The following is a 17,484-nucleotide window of genomic DNA, read 5'->3' as shown; positions in this document are numbered from 1 at the left end:
GATGGATAATGAAAGACCCATTTTATATTTTCAAAACACATCCCATCTCTTATGTCACCTTTGGTATGTGGAAATGGCTAAATCATTTCCCCCTTATTCCTTTATTATTTTTATTCTTTTATGTGGTTTGGCTTTGAGACTATTCCCCAAAATCTTGATTTAACCATTCCCCACCTCTCCCACGTTAATGGTTATTCCATGACTATGGAATAGAGTCAAAAAAATTTTGAACAAAAATGTCCCTATTTATTGGAAATAATTACAATTTACAAATAAAAAATAAAAATAAATAAAAAGTAAAATGAAATTAAAATAAAATTATATTAATAATTTAATAACAAATTTTTAATAAAAATAAAAATTAAAAGATTAAAACAATGAAAACACAAGGCCATGGGCATGTATCCAAATAGAGTAGTATGGCCAGTTCTAAAACTCTTATGCAGCTTTTTGATGGTAAGCTCATTAAATAAGGGCAGTGGAGAGGTGATGTTCAGATTGTTCATGCATGGGATTTCCGATTTCCTACAATTCATCCTCTATAGTCTTGGATAATTCTTTAGCACAAGCCATTGACAGGAGAGATTAAATTGAATGTTGATGGAAGCTCCAAACCTAATTCACAAAATGCAACTGGTGGTGGTTTACTAAGTGATCATACAAGTGCAATTATTTTTGCCTTTTCTAAGAACTTTGAATCTAACAATTCTCTACAAGCAGAATTATTAGCATTACATAGAGGTCTTCTATTGTGTCAACAACACAATCTCTCCAATGTTTGGGTTGAACTGGATGCAATGGTTGTCATACATATGATTAAGACAGGATGTAAGGGTTTCCATGACATACGGTATTTATTAGCCTCAATTAGACCGTGTTTACATCAGTTCTCCTATCGAATTTCTCATATCCATAGAAAGAAACCAAGCTATAGATTTTTTGTCCAATTAGGGTCACTCTTATCCGTATTGACAAGTTTGTACTGAAGTTCAAGATATATTACATGAGATTATTATATTAGATAAATCAAACCTTCCTTATGTTCGTTTTAAATAAATGTAAAAGAGTAGTACTCTTAATTGAATTTTTATTATTATTTCTCTCTATTCATAGAATATGGTAAAAAGGAGATAATTATTCTCACTCCAGCATCCAAAATATGCAAGTGCAATAAAATTTTCTTTAGGTTTTTCTATAATTTTATACTGTGTTCACGTAATCTCGGAAGTATGATTTGTCCCTTCCTATTTGTATCCATTTACCTTAGTACTAATAAAACTTCAACAGGGTAGTCGGGCCATGCAGGAACTTTCAGCATAAAAAAAATAAAAATACAAATAGCAAAAAAGAAATTAAAATAAAAAATTATATTAATAATTTAATAATAAATTATTAATATTAAAAAAGAAATTTTATTAAATTATAAATAATGAGTAATTTTATCTAATTTACTAAATTATAATAAAAGGTAATTTTGTTATTTTATTATTTATTCCTTAATTATTCCAAAACTATTCTTAATAACTCAATATTTAAATGAATTATAATAACAAATCGTACTTTATCTCATTTCATGAACCAAATTACATAATAACCATTTTATTCTATTATTTTTTCATTCTATTTTCACAAAATAACTATTCAATTTTATTACATTCTATGAACCAAACGTGCCATTCCTAATGTGGGATTTGTGACATTTAATCCCACCAAATTATGCAATACCTTTATTGCAATAGTTCTTTTACCCGTATAGGAAAGGAACTCTTACAGGAATTTAGATCTACTTCAACCCTTGTATCTCTTATGGAGGTTCTACATCAGTGAAAATGTAAGTTTGTTTTGATACCACTCGTCATAAGTTAAAAATTTAAGTATAACTTTGTACGTCTTTAAACTCTAAAAATAGAATTTAAGTAAACTTATAAATTACATGTCCACGTTCTCAATGCAAAAAACATGCTTAATAGATGGTAGAAAAACTCATGTTTATATTTTCAAGACCCATCCCATTTATTATTGATATGAGATCTGTGATATTATTATGAATTTCGGTGATACTTTACTTTGAACACTATTATTTAGTATATAGGTATTTGAATATTATAATTATCTGATTAAAACTTTGAGATTATTATTTGAATTCGTATTTAAATATTCTAGACATTATTCAGTTAAATATTTGAATTTGAGTAAAATGACTTTAAAATCAAATTTTATGTATATTATTAATGAAAAGTAAATTAATAAATTAAATTTAGTTCATAAAAAAATTAAAAGTATATTTGAAATAATTTATGAATTTTGTAAGTATTATATTAATAATAAGAAATATATAAATATAAAATTATATATAAAATAAAATTTTAATATTAATAATTATTATTTATATTCGAATTTGTGTAATGTTTGTACCTTAATGCCACTACTTGACCCTTATCGAAACTCATGACAGGTAATAAAATATGATTATAAAATACTCTGATCTTACTTAATCGAATTGGATAATATAAGATACATAATTATAAATTAGTTATAAGTATCTTTGTTATTTATAATTATCAATAAGAGATTGATTTAATTAGTGTATTACTTACCGAACTTTACAGTAGCAGTATTTGATACTCTGAACAGTTTAATCAAGATCCATATCCTATCAAAAAATCAAAATGCGACCCTACTAATTGACCACTGCTCCAGGCACTGAGGAAGGCACAAATTAATCCTCTTTTTTGCCAACTTTATCCTCTCCCTTCGAATGCTTTGGATTGTTTACCTAAAATGAGGTTAAGAGGTTAAGTGTAATCTTTAGAAGGAAAGGGTAGGGGGGGGAGAGGGGCACAAGCGTCATTCTGAATGCAGAGCTTATCCAAAATCAGTGGGGCACACAGAATATGCCGATTGGAGTTTCCTTTGTTACGAGTGGGACTGTGAGAAAAACAACCAAAACTCACTGGGCAGAGAGGGGGGTGGTGGCCTGGTTTTGGCATCACGGATTCATAGGGATTAATTATTTAATTAAAAGATATCATCATTTCATTCATTAGGGTGGTAGCAACTAATATTTAATTAGTGCTGTAATCTTGCCTTAATTAATATTATTCCATACACAAATTTATGATGCGGCGCTGCCGCATCATGTCTGCTGTGGCTTCACCCTTACACCTCACTCAGCTTGATCCTATATCTGACCTACCCCTAAATCCCCAAAAAAGTCCACTTAATTAGTAAAATCAAGGGTCAAGCTTGGTCATCTAAACCATTTAGTTTTAACTTTTTAAGAAGAATGGAAAGCAAAATAAAAGCATTTTGGCATAATCCCTCAGCGCCGTGATTGAGTGGTGCGCACTGCACCGTTAAACATTCCACGGAACCAAAATAAAGAAAATAATTTATTTATTTATTTTTTTTAATTTTGGAAAAAGGATTAGCTTGTTTCTTAAATCTGCGTCTCCATATAAACTCAACGTAAACGAAAAGCTAAAGATCATCACGCCTTTTCCTTGCCCTTTGATTTCCCTTTTCCTTTGCGCCTTTCTTTGCTTTTGGTTTTCTGTCGCTTTTTCCTTTTTTGTATGTTTCTTTTTCAATGGTGATGGAGGATAACGAGAGTTGCGGGAGCAAAGCGAACGACACGTCGTCGCCGGTGCAGAGCCGGCAACAGCGGCAAAAGCTCAACGTTTACAATGAGGTTCTCCGGCGGCTTCGAGAATCCGACCAAGAAGAGGCTAATCGGCCTGGCTTCGACGACGAACTTTGGACTCACTTCAATCGTCTCCCTACTCGGTATATCTTTTACAATTTTTTTTTCTTTAGAATTGACTACATGGATAAATACAAAGAGAAATACTAGTAACATTTTCATTTATTTTTATCTTACATCTATATCTGTTATAATTTGTTGTGTGATTCTGAAGGTCTTTTTTTATCAAAATACTGAATCTCAGGGACGGAGTGTTTCTTTTTCTCTCTTTTTTCTGTTTGGATACTGTGCTTCGAAGATTAGCGTTTGGAGTTTCCATTAACGAACTGTTTGGCTTAATCTTATGGTTAAAATCAGTAGCGTTTAATATGCATTTTAACTTGCCGAAGGATCTTTTCGTTAGTTTTGATTAGTGGATTAATATCATATTATAACTTTTTTTTATTTCTTTATTGCTTTTTGGTGTTTGGCTTCCTGCCGATGAGATCAGAAACAAGTAGAGAGAAGCAGATTTCATAGTTTCTTTTTTCTTTTATTGTTATTATCTTCTTGAAAAATTCAATATTCTGATTCTTGTTGAATTAATAAATAGTTGTTTTTATTAAGCGTGAGTTTATACATTGCAGATATGCATTAGATGTGAATGTGGAAAGAGCAGAAGATGTTCTTATGCACAAGAGGTTACTGCATTTGGCTCATGATCCTGCTAACAGACCAGCAATGGAAGTTCGTCTTGTGCAGGTAGTGACTTAATTTTTTGTGTTACGTTTCATAACTAAGCATTACGAAAGCTTTTAATCAATTAGGTCTACATTTTTAGTAGCGGTGAAAATAAAGGTATTGATAGTTATTTCTAAACATTAATCTCTTTGTCATTCTTAGAATGATATATCGGTGTGTGGTTAATGTCATGAGTCATGTGATGACTGATGTGGTGCACCTTACCTGATCAGATTTTGGAAATTGATATCTGTCAGGTCCCACATCCCACTACCTAACTTTTTAAGATTATTAGAAACATTCATTGTATACAATTCATCATGTGTATAAGGGTCATATCTCTAAAAAATTTGGAAGTTGAAAATATTTCACAATTTTTGAGATCCAGTTCTAAGGGAGGCTACAAAATCAAAGTTGTTCTTTGCATTTTGTAATCAAGCCACTACATTCAGTTGGTGAGATTGCTTTATCTTTGACATTTTGAGAATGTTTGGGAAAGTGCATGCATTATTTTTCATTAATAAGTGTCAGGTTTATGGTTTTAGACTTCAAAGCTGATTGAATCTTGGTAGGCTAGCACAAGGCTCATGTTGCCTGTAGTTGTCACATACAAAAGACCTAGTCCATTCAATCTTGACTTTGTCTCCTATTTAGTTGGCTGAAGCTGACATTTATTTTTAGGTTTGTGCCTGTATATTTCATCTTCAATTCAGGAAGGTAAATTTTCATGCTGTCTCTTTCCAGGGTAATAGTGGAAAGATAGAGCGGGTTTTGTGAAACATAGAATGTTCTTTGAAATAATAATGTGTTCAATTGCACATTAGCATTGTAGATGCAGTTTTACAATTTATCCCTCTTAGAACTTTCTAAAAATAAATCTATAGTATTAAATTGTAGGTGTCAATAAACACATCAATTATGAAGTTGAGGATTGCAGTTGCTACTACTATGATCCTTTCCTGCATGCTTCCTTATTTCGCCATAAACTATTAAAGAGGTTATGAAGCTAATTGATTGTGAAATGGTTCTATTTGGTATGTAATGTGCATAATTGACATATTAGCAGTTTTATTTCAATGATTTTCAGACTCATTTTGTCATTCGTTTTCCCCACTTTCTAAACCCTAACCTTGTAATTTCTTATGCAGTTCAATGTTATTTTTAAGATGCATTTGTCTCTCTTACTCTTCCATGGATAAATTTAATGTCTGTTTTTTCTATTTGATGTTTTTTTTGTTCCCATCACTGAACAGATTCATGTGAGCATCTTGAGGGTTTCTTCTAAATATTCAAGTTATAAATTTGAATTGATGTGACGTTCAATGCTATAAGTAGCTCCCAGCTCTTGATTTGCTTTCAACTGTTTAATGTTGGTTACCTGCATGTGTAGGTCCAATCTATTTCTGATGGGAGTTTAGATTATTCTACTCTTTCAAACCCCCTGTGTGAGGAATCTGCTCAAAGTTCTCTGAAACACTCTAGCAGACAAAGGTTTGCTTTTCAAAAAATTTTGCCATCTATAACGTACATGCTTTAATTTCTTAAAGCAGCTCTCACTTGTCTGGTGCAGAATCTGTCTTTAAGACTTCCATATTCCTCTTATTTTTTCTTTCAATATTTTTGTTGCTCATTTTGCACCTGGAGTGGTGTTATTAATGATGCTGAGAATTATAGCTGGCTCTTCAATTGTCAGCACACATCCACCACCTGCCTTCGGCTCATCGCCAAATCTTGAAGCCCTTGCACTGGAAGCAAATAAATCTCAAGATCAAGATGGAGATAATTCTGTACATGCCAATTCACATTTTTCCCGGTATTTATTTATGCCTTGAAATGTCCTTAGGCAAGGGCTGATTGTTTCTACTAAGATTCTGGTTAAGTTAGTGGTAGCTTGGTTTTTGGACTTGATCAACTTATTGTTTTGGAATATTCTTATATTAGGTCTTTCAAATATTCAGTAGTGCATTAATTGATAAGCTCTTGTAAAAGTCCAACTTTTTTTACCTCATAGCCATGCTTTCTCAACTGCTATCTTTTGTTGATTTTAGTTTTAGGCGTGCCTGTGTGTGATGACATCTATTTTCATGTTCACCTTTTGTCTGTCTGCCTTATTGTTCATCTCCTGATACTTTTGTTACCGCAGAGCCATTCTTCCTCACCTGCTATCTTTTGTTGATTTCAGTTTTAGGTGTGCTTGTGTCTGATGACATCTATTTTCATGTTCACCTTTTGTCCGTCTGCCTTATTGTTCATCTCCTGATACTTGTGGCATTTTGGCGAAACTTTGTAGATACTATCTTATTCATTTGGATGGTGAAATTTACATTCTTTTCTTAATTGGTGCTGATGCAGGCCTATGCATGAAATTACATTTTCAACAGATGACAAACCAAAACTTCTCAGTCAGGTATATGATAGTTTTGTTTGTTGAACTACAAGTGTAAATTTATTCTATCATCTTGTCAATTTTAAGTTAGTGCTTTATGAACACGAGATGGTTACACTCTTAGATTATATTGGAATAAAATTAATGATAAAAAATTCATCTTAGGTTCCATCCGTGCTCTTGGTTCAATTAATTGTCATCTAATATTGTTCTCTGGTTATTTTTCATGTAAAAACAACTGTCATTTTATTGTTACACATGGTTGAATTACTCCACTAGAGAGTCAGTGAGGTTACATGTGAAATGGACATAATTTTTAAATATTTGACCATTCAATATTGCTCCTCATTCTATTGGGTCATGCCTGTGCATTACTTGCAGTTGACCGCATTGCTTGCTGAGATTGGGCTAAACATCCAGGAAGCACATGCATTTTCTACAGTAGATGGTTACTCATTAGATGTTTTTGTTGTTGAAGGTTGGCCATATGAGGTACTTTTCATTTTAATATCTTACTTCTATAGCTATAGACATAATTGTTTTATACAATGACCATTTAACTAAAATAAAATCTCTCATGATTGGTTTTTCAATATTTTATGTTTAGCTGTCAGAATAACTGCTCTTATTCTTGCTAAAAAATTTTATATAGCTATTTGTTTCTCAACTTATGGATTCTGTTATTTGTTAATTTAGATGGTAATTATTTTTGTTTTCTCGAGAGTCATATTAAAAGTTCCATTTTAGACAACTAGATGAGTGCTTATTGCTGTACCGTATAACTTTTATAAATTAATATTCAATAAATTAATAACCTTGATTAAATAATATTTTTGACTGGTCCCGACTTGGGACCAATGTAATAAATTAATAATTTGCTAAATTTATAAGATAATACATTTAAAAAAAAAACATATAGGTTCCACTTGATATATAAATTAATAATCTCGTTATTCATCAAAATTATATATGTACTTAATTCAATTAGGATGCCTTTGTAAAATATAACTCCAATGTTACTTATTTTTCTTGAACTTGATGTTTCTTTAGACCTCATCTTTAACCTTTTTTGGTATTGAGCAAATCACTCATTGAAAACCTTATCTAGCTCAGAGAATTTTGTAGTTTTGTACCGTTTGGTATCACCTTTTTCAATGTTGGCTGATAAATATTCTGATGACCTCTTGATCGTATTTAATATTGTTGCTCGACTCACTTGCAAGTTAAACTTTTTCGACACCCACTATTGCAATTGCTTTTGTGTGCAATTTGGATTTTCTATTTTGTACTCACACAATACTTTATGCATTTCATCCGTTATTGTTGATTTCTTTATACCTTTGAGATGAGAAGCCATTGCGTTTAGTTTTACCATTTGTGATATTATATGTTCTTTTTATAGATGTTTTTGCTTCACTTAATGTTCATCAAGTATATTAAATAAGTATAGAATAATGATATATTGAAATTCGGTAATTAGGTAATATTTGTATAATCACAATAAACAATACATGTATTAAGTTCAATGTTTTGGAAAAAAAATAAAGAATACCTTAATAAATTATTTTTTATTAATTAATGTATAAATTAATAAATTATTAATTTATCAATTAAATAATATCTTGATTAATTAATAAATTTTGATGGCCCCAAGGATATTAATTTGTAGAGGTTTTACTGTACTTAAATGGTTTGTTTAAGCCTTGGTCTATTAGAAGATTATAATTTTTCTAGAACTTGCTTGACAGACTTGTGATGTCAAATTGTCAGGAAACAGAGCAGCTTAAAGTTGCTTTGGAGAAGGAAGTCTTAAAAATTGAGGTAATTCCATACTGCAGGTTTAGGTGCTTGCAAATTACTTATGAGACTTTTGAATGTTATCTTGGATATCTGCAAAAGATCTCTTTTATATTTTAACAAACCGTTTTCCTTCCAACAATGCTTGTGATTAATATGGAATGTTGTCATGTGTCCTTTCAGCAAAGCTTAAATTCACATGCACTGAGTGTGCTTATTGTTTTTATCTTTCCCTATAATGTTAAAAGGACTGGTTTAATGAGAGTCTAATTTAATAAGTTTTTTGTGTTGTTTCCTTTGTCAGCCATCTCCAGCTTTTCAAGTGGAGCACTGCATCATAATACTTACAAAATTTTGATCAGCTTTAAAAAGGGCCTTCTGTTTCCTGAAATATTTCAAATTATTTTATGTTATAATGATATAGTGTTAATTTTTATTCATCATTAGACCCTTCCTTTCTTCACTAGATGCTTATGTGCAGTATATGGTCAAGTAATTTGTGAAGCCAGCACTAAACAAAGTTTTTACTAGTTTAATAATGTCTTGGTGACAGAAAATTACTCATACTACAAGCCTCAAATTATGAAGCTAAGCCCTTCCTGAGCTTTGTGCCCACCCCCTCCCTTTGCCAGGGTGTAGGATTAATGGGCTTCAAATCCTAATTTGTTAATATGTGTTCTGATCTGCATAAATGCCTTGGATGCGTTCCATGCTTTCTTCTTTCTGATTTCCATTGTTAAGTGATTGGTTCGATTCTAGCTGAGGTGTAATATGCTGAAATGCTTAATGTTTAGAAACATGGAAATTTTCAATGTGAGAGGTAGAATTTATTAACTAAAAGTTTGTGCTTATATTATGAGCAACTGAATCAGACTCTAGTTTCAATTACAATTTTATGCAGAAGCAATCTTGGCTCAAGCAGCATTCCTTTTCTCCTACAAGGGACTATGAGGAAATGGGGAGCAATGGTGATCAGAATTATGTGGCAATTCCTAATGATGGGACTGATGTTTGGGAAATTGATCCTAGACACTTGAAATTTGAGAACAAAGTTGCATCTGGGTCATATGGGGATTTGTAAGTGCATCAATTACTTTCTGATTGATCTCTCTTTTTTTTTGAGCTATAATATAATTGTCCTTTTAACCTCTTGTAGGTATAAAGGTACTTATTGTACTCAGGAAGTGGCTATTAAGATCCTCAAGCCAGAGCGTATAAATACTGATATGCAGAAAGAGTTTGCCCAGGAAGTCTTTATCATGAGGTTTGTGAAGAAATATTCTGGTGTTCCGATTAGAACTTGTGGTCCCCCCCTAACACCCCTCCTTCCACCCGCCCTCCCCCCCACCAAAAAAAAAGGTGTTAAGTGGAGGGTTTTTTAAACTTATCCTCCATAGGCTCAGTTGGATTGATGATCAGCTGATAATGTCTAGCTTCTCTAATGCTGTGTTTATGTTTCTAGATTTTGTGTATTTCTATGTATTTTTATAGAAATGATATCAGTAGCATACATGTACATTAGGAAGTAGTTACTTTGGATCTTGAGTGCCTTGATCAGTGTTTAAACTTTTACCCCTTTCTTTCATCATGAAATGCACTGATTTTTAATATTTTATCAAAATTGAATGTTTCTTTTAGATGACAGCTTTAGTCTAGGAATAATCTGTACCTTTAATCAACAATTTCTTTCAAAATTTGCAGGAAAGTTCGGCATAAGAATGTTGTGCAATTTATTGGTGCATGTACCAAGCCGCCAAGCTTGTGTATTGTAACAGGTAGTCTGCTGATTCTTTAGTTGTCTTTACTGACTTGATGGAAGTGATATTTAAGATTATTTCTCTCTCTCTCTCTCTCTCTCTCTCTCTCGGTTATTCTTTCTAAATGAGAGAAAATTTTTAATGTTCGTTTTCTTTCTCTCTGTCTTGTTTTTTCTTTTCCTTTCTCAGAATTTATGTCTGGTGGAAGTGTGTATGACTACCTTCATAAACAGAAGGGTGTTTTCAAGCTTCCAACCTTGCTTAAAGTTGCAATAGATGTTTCCAAAGGAATGAACTACTTGCACCAAAATAATATAATCCACAGGGATTTGAAGGCTGCCAATCTTTTAATGGATGAAAATGAAGTAAGATGCTTACAGTTGCTTAGTTTTTACTTTCAACTGACTAGAGCTTGTCCTTAGTCCTTTCAAGTCCTGCTTGAGAACATGTTTTTCTCCTAAAAGCCATAGTCATGCTGTGTAATACTATAATTCTTTGTTATCAAAGTCAATTTAATGCTTTCATCCTATATTTTCTGTCTTGATAAAAATGCTATTACATGCTTTGCATTACAGGTGGTTAAGGTTGCTGATTTTGGGGTGGCTAGGGTGAAAGCTCAATCTGGGGTTATGACGGCTGAAACTGGAACATATAGATGGATGGCTCCTGAGGTGTGCTCTTAATGCAAAAGCTGTTAGAAACTGTTCCATGAATATTCCTAACTTGCCTTTGGGTGTCTCATCAATCATAAAGAAAACAAAATGACAACAATGGATGATCGGCAACAGATGCTTTGTCATTTTTTGGAAATGTGGTTGAGAATAATAAGCTAGCAGATTCAATTGGTGAATATCCTTTAAAAATTAAATTATAGAAGTGAAATCCTTGAGTGAATCACAATAAAAGTCACGTTCTATGTTGACCTTTTGACTAAAGTTAAATCTAGTAAAATATTTAGCTATTTGTTGTCGATAGGATAAAGTGCTTTAATTGATCTGCAAGATATGAGACATATGGAAAAGGAAAATAATAATTGTCTAGAGTAACATTCAGGAATTGGTTTACTTGCCTCTTTGTTACCTTTACTATGACTATAAGGGAAAGAGGTTTGTAGCTTGATCAGCTTCCTCCTTTAATTGGTTGTTCGTCTTATCATTTTCTTACAACAGTTCTTTTGCATCGAAGGTTATTGAACACAAGCCATATGACCACAAGGCTGACGTTTTCAGTTTTGGAATTGTGTTATGGGAGTTGTTAACTGGAAAGGTATTGCTCGGTCATTATCTTTCCTTTGATATGTTTGGGGAGTGCATGTACAAATTCGTGTGTTGGTTGGTTGGTTCCCATTGTTACCTTGCTTTTGTTTGCATTGTCAGCTTCCATATGAATACTTAACCCCATTACAAGCAGCTGTTGGAGTGGTTCAAAAGGTATGTCAGCTGCTTATCTTAATTTAATCTTGGTGATAGATAAAATGCTGTAAGGTTGGGGCAATCTTCGCAACCTCTAGAACAACATTTTTTCCCCTCCCTGCTAGCCTAAAAGAAAGCAAGGAAAAAGATCATGATAATGAAAAAGCCACTGAAGGATTGTTTTCATAGTGTGCGTAGAACGATATTATTACCACGTACAAGTAGTCACTTTTTCATTGACATTGATTCTAGGGGCTACGTCCAACAATTCCAAAGAACATTAATCCAAAGCTCACTGAACTGCTTGAGAGATGCTGGCAACAGGATCCAACACTAAGACCTGATTTTTCTGAAATTATAGAGATTTTGCGGCAAATTGCCAAGGAGGTTTGTTTTCATTCTCTGCACACACCTTGTTTCCTTGTGTATGATTTATTCACATACTTTCAATGACTCAACATATAAATGGTTGTTTGCTCTCCCTTTGTACATTTTTGTACATATATATGTATAGCCCTTAATATGGTTGCCTCGAGTCATTAGATCAATGGTCCCATTTTGATGGCCTGAATTTCAAAACAGTTCATGCACCCTCTTTTCTCTTCCGTTTTCTGACTTTGTGAATACAAATAGTAAAATATGAATGTCTTATGTCAAATTTTAACACTCGATAAGTTTGTAAAACAGGTAGGAGATGAAGGTGAGGATCGGCGTAAAGAGAAATCTTCGGGAGGATTTTTGTCTGTCCTTAGAAGAGGCCACCATTAAAGTAGACATGTTATACAGTGATGTTTATAACCTGAACATAGGCTTTAACTCTCTGGGGCGCCATTCCCAGCATTTTCGCCAGCACTGTACAGTATTTTATTCCATCGATCAAGTTATGATCGGGTTTGTTATTATTTTTTCTTTTTTTCATTTCCTTTTTCCTCGCATGATTTATGGCCTATGTCCATTCTTTAACCAGCCATTCGCTTTTTTGCTTTGATTTATCAATCTGTAACAAAGGGGATGGTGGTATGTGGATGAGCTTTGTAACTTGATATTTATCCTGCGGCCCTATGAGATCACAGATAGTACTGTCAATTTTTTTGGGTCTTTATTTATAACAATTGGTCACGTTTTGTAGATGTGAACGCAGCAGGATATCATTGTATAAGAGTTAAGACTCCATTTGTTCGATAGATGCAAATTCCCCATAGGATCCTGGATTGCATGTGAATGCGTCATCATTGATGTAATTGTCTAGCATGTTTCTCATTTAAAAAATTTGAATTTTATTTTTTGAACAGGAAGTCAAGCAAGAATGACAGTAATTACTGAAGTAAATATTAAGAAAAGTTTTAGTTTGATATTTTTAATGAATTGAAAAAATATATTACTACTTAATATATAGTATTTTAAAGAGTTTAAACGTATGAATTTATCACAACTATAAGAGAGGACGAGTGCGATTCAATTAGCCAAGGAAGCAGGAGTTAATGCATGTCATTGTTCATTAAAGTTATTAAATAACGCCAATGCCCTTTTACTTTTAAGATATTACGAAAGCGAAGTAATTCCGCAGAAATCCTAGAGCGTTCAAGTTTGCTATTTCTCTCCCTTACGTCTTCAACGCCACCTTTCACTCTTCTCCATAATGACTCTCTTTCTCTCTCTCTCTCCCCGCAAGTCTCCAATGTTTCAATGGACAAATATCCAATTTTTGAATAAACGCAAGTAAAAGTCACGCAAACCAACAATATTTCTTAACAGCCGAACGCTGTACGTGCGTACGTTCCTCGTCAAAATCCCAAGTTTTCAGCAATATGCCCTCATGCAATATCAATGTCGACATGGAGATTGAAATCCTTCAAATCCACGGCTCCATCAAGGACTTAAAATTAAGCGGTAGAGGCAACAACGACCCTGGCCACGAAGAGCTTCCTATTCTCTTCGATCACGATCAAGAGCCACGGATCATGGGTGGTGATCCTACTGATCCCAGAAAATTCCCTGTCATGGTCGAAGCTGCAGAATGCGGAACAGGGAAAGATTCGGACCCCGACAACAAGAACGAAACTTTTAGACAATCCAGCTATGAGTTTTGGAATGATTGCGAAGAGGGAAACGATGGTAATGACAGCTTTGGTTACAAGCAACGATGGCAAGCGGCTGAGAAATCACCTTCTATGACGAGTGGTCAGCTTTTGAACAAACGAAACAACAGCAACGAGATTGCATTGGACATGGACTTAGACATGGATGGCCTTAAACTGGACCAGTCGGTTACGTCTAGAGACTCGAGAAGGGTTTCTTTCGAAACAGGAGTTTCAGGTTTTCCAGTTAACGGGAATGACCCCATGAGGTATCAAACACAAGAAGAAGAAGGAAGAAATGAACGCAGCGATGATGTTTTCAATGAAAGTACTGGTATATCCCTTCAAAGAAGGTCCGGTTTGCTATCAAGATTGAGGAGCACTAAGTCAAGGCTTATAGACAGGCCACAAGAGGAGGTGCAGATGATGTCTGACCTGTTAGGAAAATCGGGTCCGATTAGGTCTGGATTGTTGGGGAAGAGTTCGGATATTGACGAAGAAGATGACCCGTTTTCAGATGAAGATGTGCCTGAAGAGTTTAGAAGAGCTAATCTAAATGCATTGACTTTGCTTCAATGGCTGAGTCTGATTTTGATTGTTGCTGCTTTTCTTTGTAGTTTATTGATTCCTTCTCTGAAGAGACTCTATGTGTGGGAGCTTAAGTTGTGGAAATGGTTAGTATTGGTGTTGGTTTTGATATGCGGTCGGTTGGTTTCTGGATGGGGGATTAGGCTGATTGTGTTTTTTATTGAGATGAATTTTCTTTTGAGGAAAAGGCTTTTGTATTTTGTTTACGGTGTAAGAAAACCAGTGCAAAATTGCTTGTGGTTAGGGCTAGTGCTTTTGGCTTGGCATTTCTTGTTTGACAAGAAAGTTGGCAGGGCAAGTAAAAGCAAATTGCTGAAATATGTTAACAAAATTTTAGTATGTTTTTTGTTTAGTACATTATTGTGGTTGATTAAGACATTAATAGTGAAAGTGATGGCCTCATCTTTCCATGTTAGTACTTATTTTGATAGGATTCAAGATACCTTATTCAATCAATATGTGATTGAAACACTCTCTGGTCCTCCGTTAAATAAAATCCATACAGTTGAAGAAGAAGATGAAAGGACTGCAGCTGAGATCCGTAGATTGCAGAATGCTGGGGCTACCGTGCCTCCAGACCTTCAGGCAGATGCCTTTCCACCACCAAGGAGTGGAAAGCTACAAAAAACAATTACAGGATTGAAAACCCGAAAACTTTCTGTGACAGCTTCGAAGAAGGGGGATAATGGGATTGGAATAGAACACTTGCACAGGCTCAACCACAAGAATATTTCGGCTTGGAATATGAAGAGGTTGATGATGATGGTCCGTCATGGGACATTGTCCACTTTGGATGAGCAGATATTGGATCAGCCTAATGAGAGTGATCCGGTGAAACAGATCAAAAGTGAATATGAAGCAACAGCTGCTGCAAGGAAAATTTTCCAGAATGTGGCTCGGCGTGGCTCAAAGTGAGTATTTATCAGGACTTGGTTCAAACCAGGATCTAACTTGCATGTACCAGCGCACTCTGCAGTAGTCCCCTTGATATTCAATTGGTGTTTCTTCATTATATTTTGTGAAAACTCCAGGCTCCATTCCATTGATGAGATAAGAGCATTTAATGGGTTCCAATTGATTTGGCTGATAGGTTTATCTACTTGGAGGATTTGATGCGATTTATGCGAGAAGATGAGGCTTTGAGGACAATGAGCATCTTTGAAGGTGCTTATGAGAAGAGGAGAATCAGCAAATCATCCTTAAAGAATTGGGTGGTAAGAACAGAACTAGAAATGATTCTTCATATGAAAATAAATAAATAAATAAATAAATTTTACATTGTTCACCTATTATTTCAGGTGAATGCCTATAGAGAGCGAAGAGCTCTTGCCTTGACGCTGAATGATACAAAGACGGCTGTGAACAATCTTCATCATATCGTAAACGTCATAGCGTTCATCATCATGGCGGTCATCTGGCTTGTCCTTCTGGAAATCGCCTCCTCCAGGATTATCCTACTCTTCAGCTCGCAGCTTGTCGTTGCGGCCTTCATCTTTGGGAATACTTGCAAGACAATATTTGAATCTATCATCTTCTTGTTCATCATCCACCCTTTTGATGTTGGGGACAGGTGTGAGATTGATGGTGTGCAGGTTTGTCGAATAATTGTCTTTGAACTGTGCTGTATCTCTTTATTTCATCCCAAGTAATGATCGACTTGTTTCTTAAACATGCTTTAGTTGGTGGTGGAGGAGATGAACATTCTTACTACAGTTTTCTTGAGATTCGACAACTTGAAGATCACATTCCCCAACGGTGTTCTTTCAACAAAGCCTATCGGCAACTTTTATCGTAGTCCAGATATGGGAGATTCAATTGACTTCTGCATCCACATCGCTACTCCAATAGAGAAGGTTGCTGTCATGAAACAGAGAATAGTGAGGTAAGCAGGGGAATAGCATTTCCTTCACTAGTTATTGCAGTGCAGCCGTGGGAAAACATCTGCTTTATTACTCTTTTTATTCAGTGACTAAATTTGTCTCTCCTGGACGTTGATGCAGTTATATCGAGAGCCGCAAGGAGCATTGGTGTTGTGCTCCCACGGTTATACTAAAGGAAATCGAGGGATTGAACAAGCTGAAAATGGCGGTATGGGTGACTCATAAGATGAACTACCAGGACATTGGAGAGAGGTGGGAAAGGAGAGCTCGATTGGCCGAAGAAATGGTGAACATATTCAAAGAACTTGACATGCCATTTCGCTTGCTGCCAATTGACATCAATGTCTGCTCCTTGCCTCCAGTTAACTCTAGTCGCATTCCTTCCGCTTGGACTGCTGCAGAAAGTTCAGCTGACTGAGGAAACAACAATTTTCTTTTCTTTTCTTTTTCTTTACCGGGATATATGATTTGCTGTTCTGGTTATTTAGTTGGGGGATTCCATCCCATGTACCTAATCACCTTTAGGACTTGATTGCAACTGTTTCAGTCGCACTTGGCTATATATATAATCCCCACCTAAAAGCCGAAACGAAGCAACTCATCATCAAAAACCAATGACTGCTTTCAACACAAATTCTCTCTTTGTACCGTTCGTTCTGTTCTCAGCCTTTGATCATCATCACCCTTACCCTGCTGCAGTTGAAGTTGGATGAAAATGGTCGTCAAAACCAAAACCAGCGATTCCCCACATTTCAAATTGAGCAACAAAAGGACCTCATGTCTCCATTGCAAATTCCCAGGAAGAGGGTGATAAGGGTATCCAAAATCTTTCAGTAGGGGTAGCAGCTAAGCTTCCATTCCAAGGGAAGCTCTTCGGATTCAAACCTTTTGTATTGTTGCTCAAGGAAAGACAATGTTCATGCTCCTTCTTTAGCTGTCTCGTGCTTGCCTAAACAGGATCGGCTTCTGGATTGCTAAGGAACAATGGGATGTTTTTGAAGAACGTGGTGACCATCAAAGTGTTCTAGAATGTTTTTTTTTCCTTTTTGGGATATGGAGATGAAATTTTATTGAAATAATCTCTTACCAAAATTTATTTTACTTGAATAAGGTAAATATAGAAATGGACATAAAATTGCTTTATTATTTTTAGAATTAATTTT

General features: G+C 34.6%; 2 protein-coding genes across 3 annotated transcripts; both read left to right on the top strand.

Moving 5' to 3' along the window:
* Positions 1-3,320: 3,320 nt before the first annotated feature.
* On the top strand, positions 3,321-12,903 carry STY46 (ACT-like protein tyrosine kinase family protein). Of its 2 annotated transcripts, XM_021430013.2 has the most exons (16): positions 3,329-3,786; positions 4,330-4,444; positions 5,814-5,914; positions 6,117-6,236; positions 6,776-6,830; positions 7,191-7,301; positions 8,580-8,630; positions 9,508-9,683; positions 9,763-9,870; positions 10,308-10,381; positions 10,553-10,728; positions 10,939-11,034; positions 11,549-11,629; positions 11,740-11,793; positions 12,028-12,162; positions 12,463-12,903. In XM_021430013.2, the coding sequence occupies exons 1-16, from the start codon at positions 3,590-3,592 to the stop codon at positions 12,541-12,543; spliced, it is 1,731 nt and encodes a 576-aa protein (XP_021285688.1). In that variant the 5' UTR covers positions 3,329-3,589; the 3' UTR covers positions 12,544-12,903. The 2 variants fall into 2 exon arrangements, 1 of the variants encoding a protein (XP_021285688.1); XR_002445335.2 differs by lacking the exon at positions 12,463-12,903 and having other exon boundaries at positions 3,321-3,786; positions 11,533-11,629; positions 12,028-12,041.
* An 857-nt stretch (positions 12,904-13,760) lies between these two features.
* On the top strand, positions 13,761-17,306 carry LOC110418407 (mechanosensitive ion channel protein 8-like). Its single transcript, XM_021431127.2, has 5 exons — positions 13,761-15,352; positions 15,532-15,655; positions 15,740-16,033; positions 16,121-16,323; positions 16,442-17,306. The coding sequence occupies exons 1-5, from the start codon at positions 13,776-13,778 to the stop codon at positions 16,737-16,739; spliced, it is 2,496 nt and encodes an 831-aa protein (XP_021286802.2). The 5' UTR covers positions 13,761-13,775; the 3' UTR covers positions 16,740-17,306.
* The last annotated feature ends 178 nt before the right edge of the window (positions 17,307-17,484 follow it).

The sequence above is a fragment of the Theobroma umbraticum genome, unplaced genomic scaffold, assembly GCF_002168275.2.
Source record: "Theobroma umbraticum cultivar Fairchild unplaced genomic scaffold, ASM216827v3 scaffold_50.0, whole genome shotgun sequence".
NCBI classification, from domain to species: domain Eukaryota; kingdom Viridiplantae; phylum Streptophyta; class Magnoliopsida; order Malvales; family Malvaceae; genus Theobroma; species Theobroma umbraticum.
The sequence above is the reverse complement of the archived record's forward strand: the minus strand, read 5'-3'. Positions and strand labels throughout refer to the sequence as shown.

Coding starts and splice junctions, on each gene's coding strand:
- LOC110418407 (XM_021431127.2), top strand. CDS start 13,776: ATGGTCGAAGCTGCAGAATGCGGAACAGGGAAAGATTCGGACCCCGAC. Junction 15,353..15,531: donor GTGGCTCGGCGTGGCTCAAA/GTGAGTATTTAT, acceptor TTTGGCTGATAG/GTTTATCTACTTGGAGGATT. Junction 15,656..15,739: donor CATCCTTAAAGAATTGGGTG/GTAAGAACAGAA, acceptor CTATTATTTCAG/GTGAATGCCTATAGAGAGCG.
- STY46 (XM_021430013.2), top strand. CDS start 3,590: ATGGTGATGGAGGATAACGAGAGTTGCGGGAGCAAAGCGAACGACACG. Junction 6,831..7,190: donor AACCAAAACTTCTCAGTCAG/GTATATGATAGT, acceptor CATTACTTGCAG/TTGACCGCATTGCTTGCTGA. Junction 9,684..9,762: donor TCTGGGTCATATGGGGATTT/GTAAGTGCATCA, acceptor AACCTCTTGTAG/GTATAAAGGTACTTATTGTA.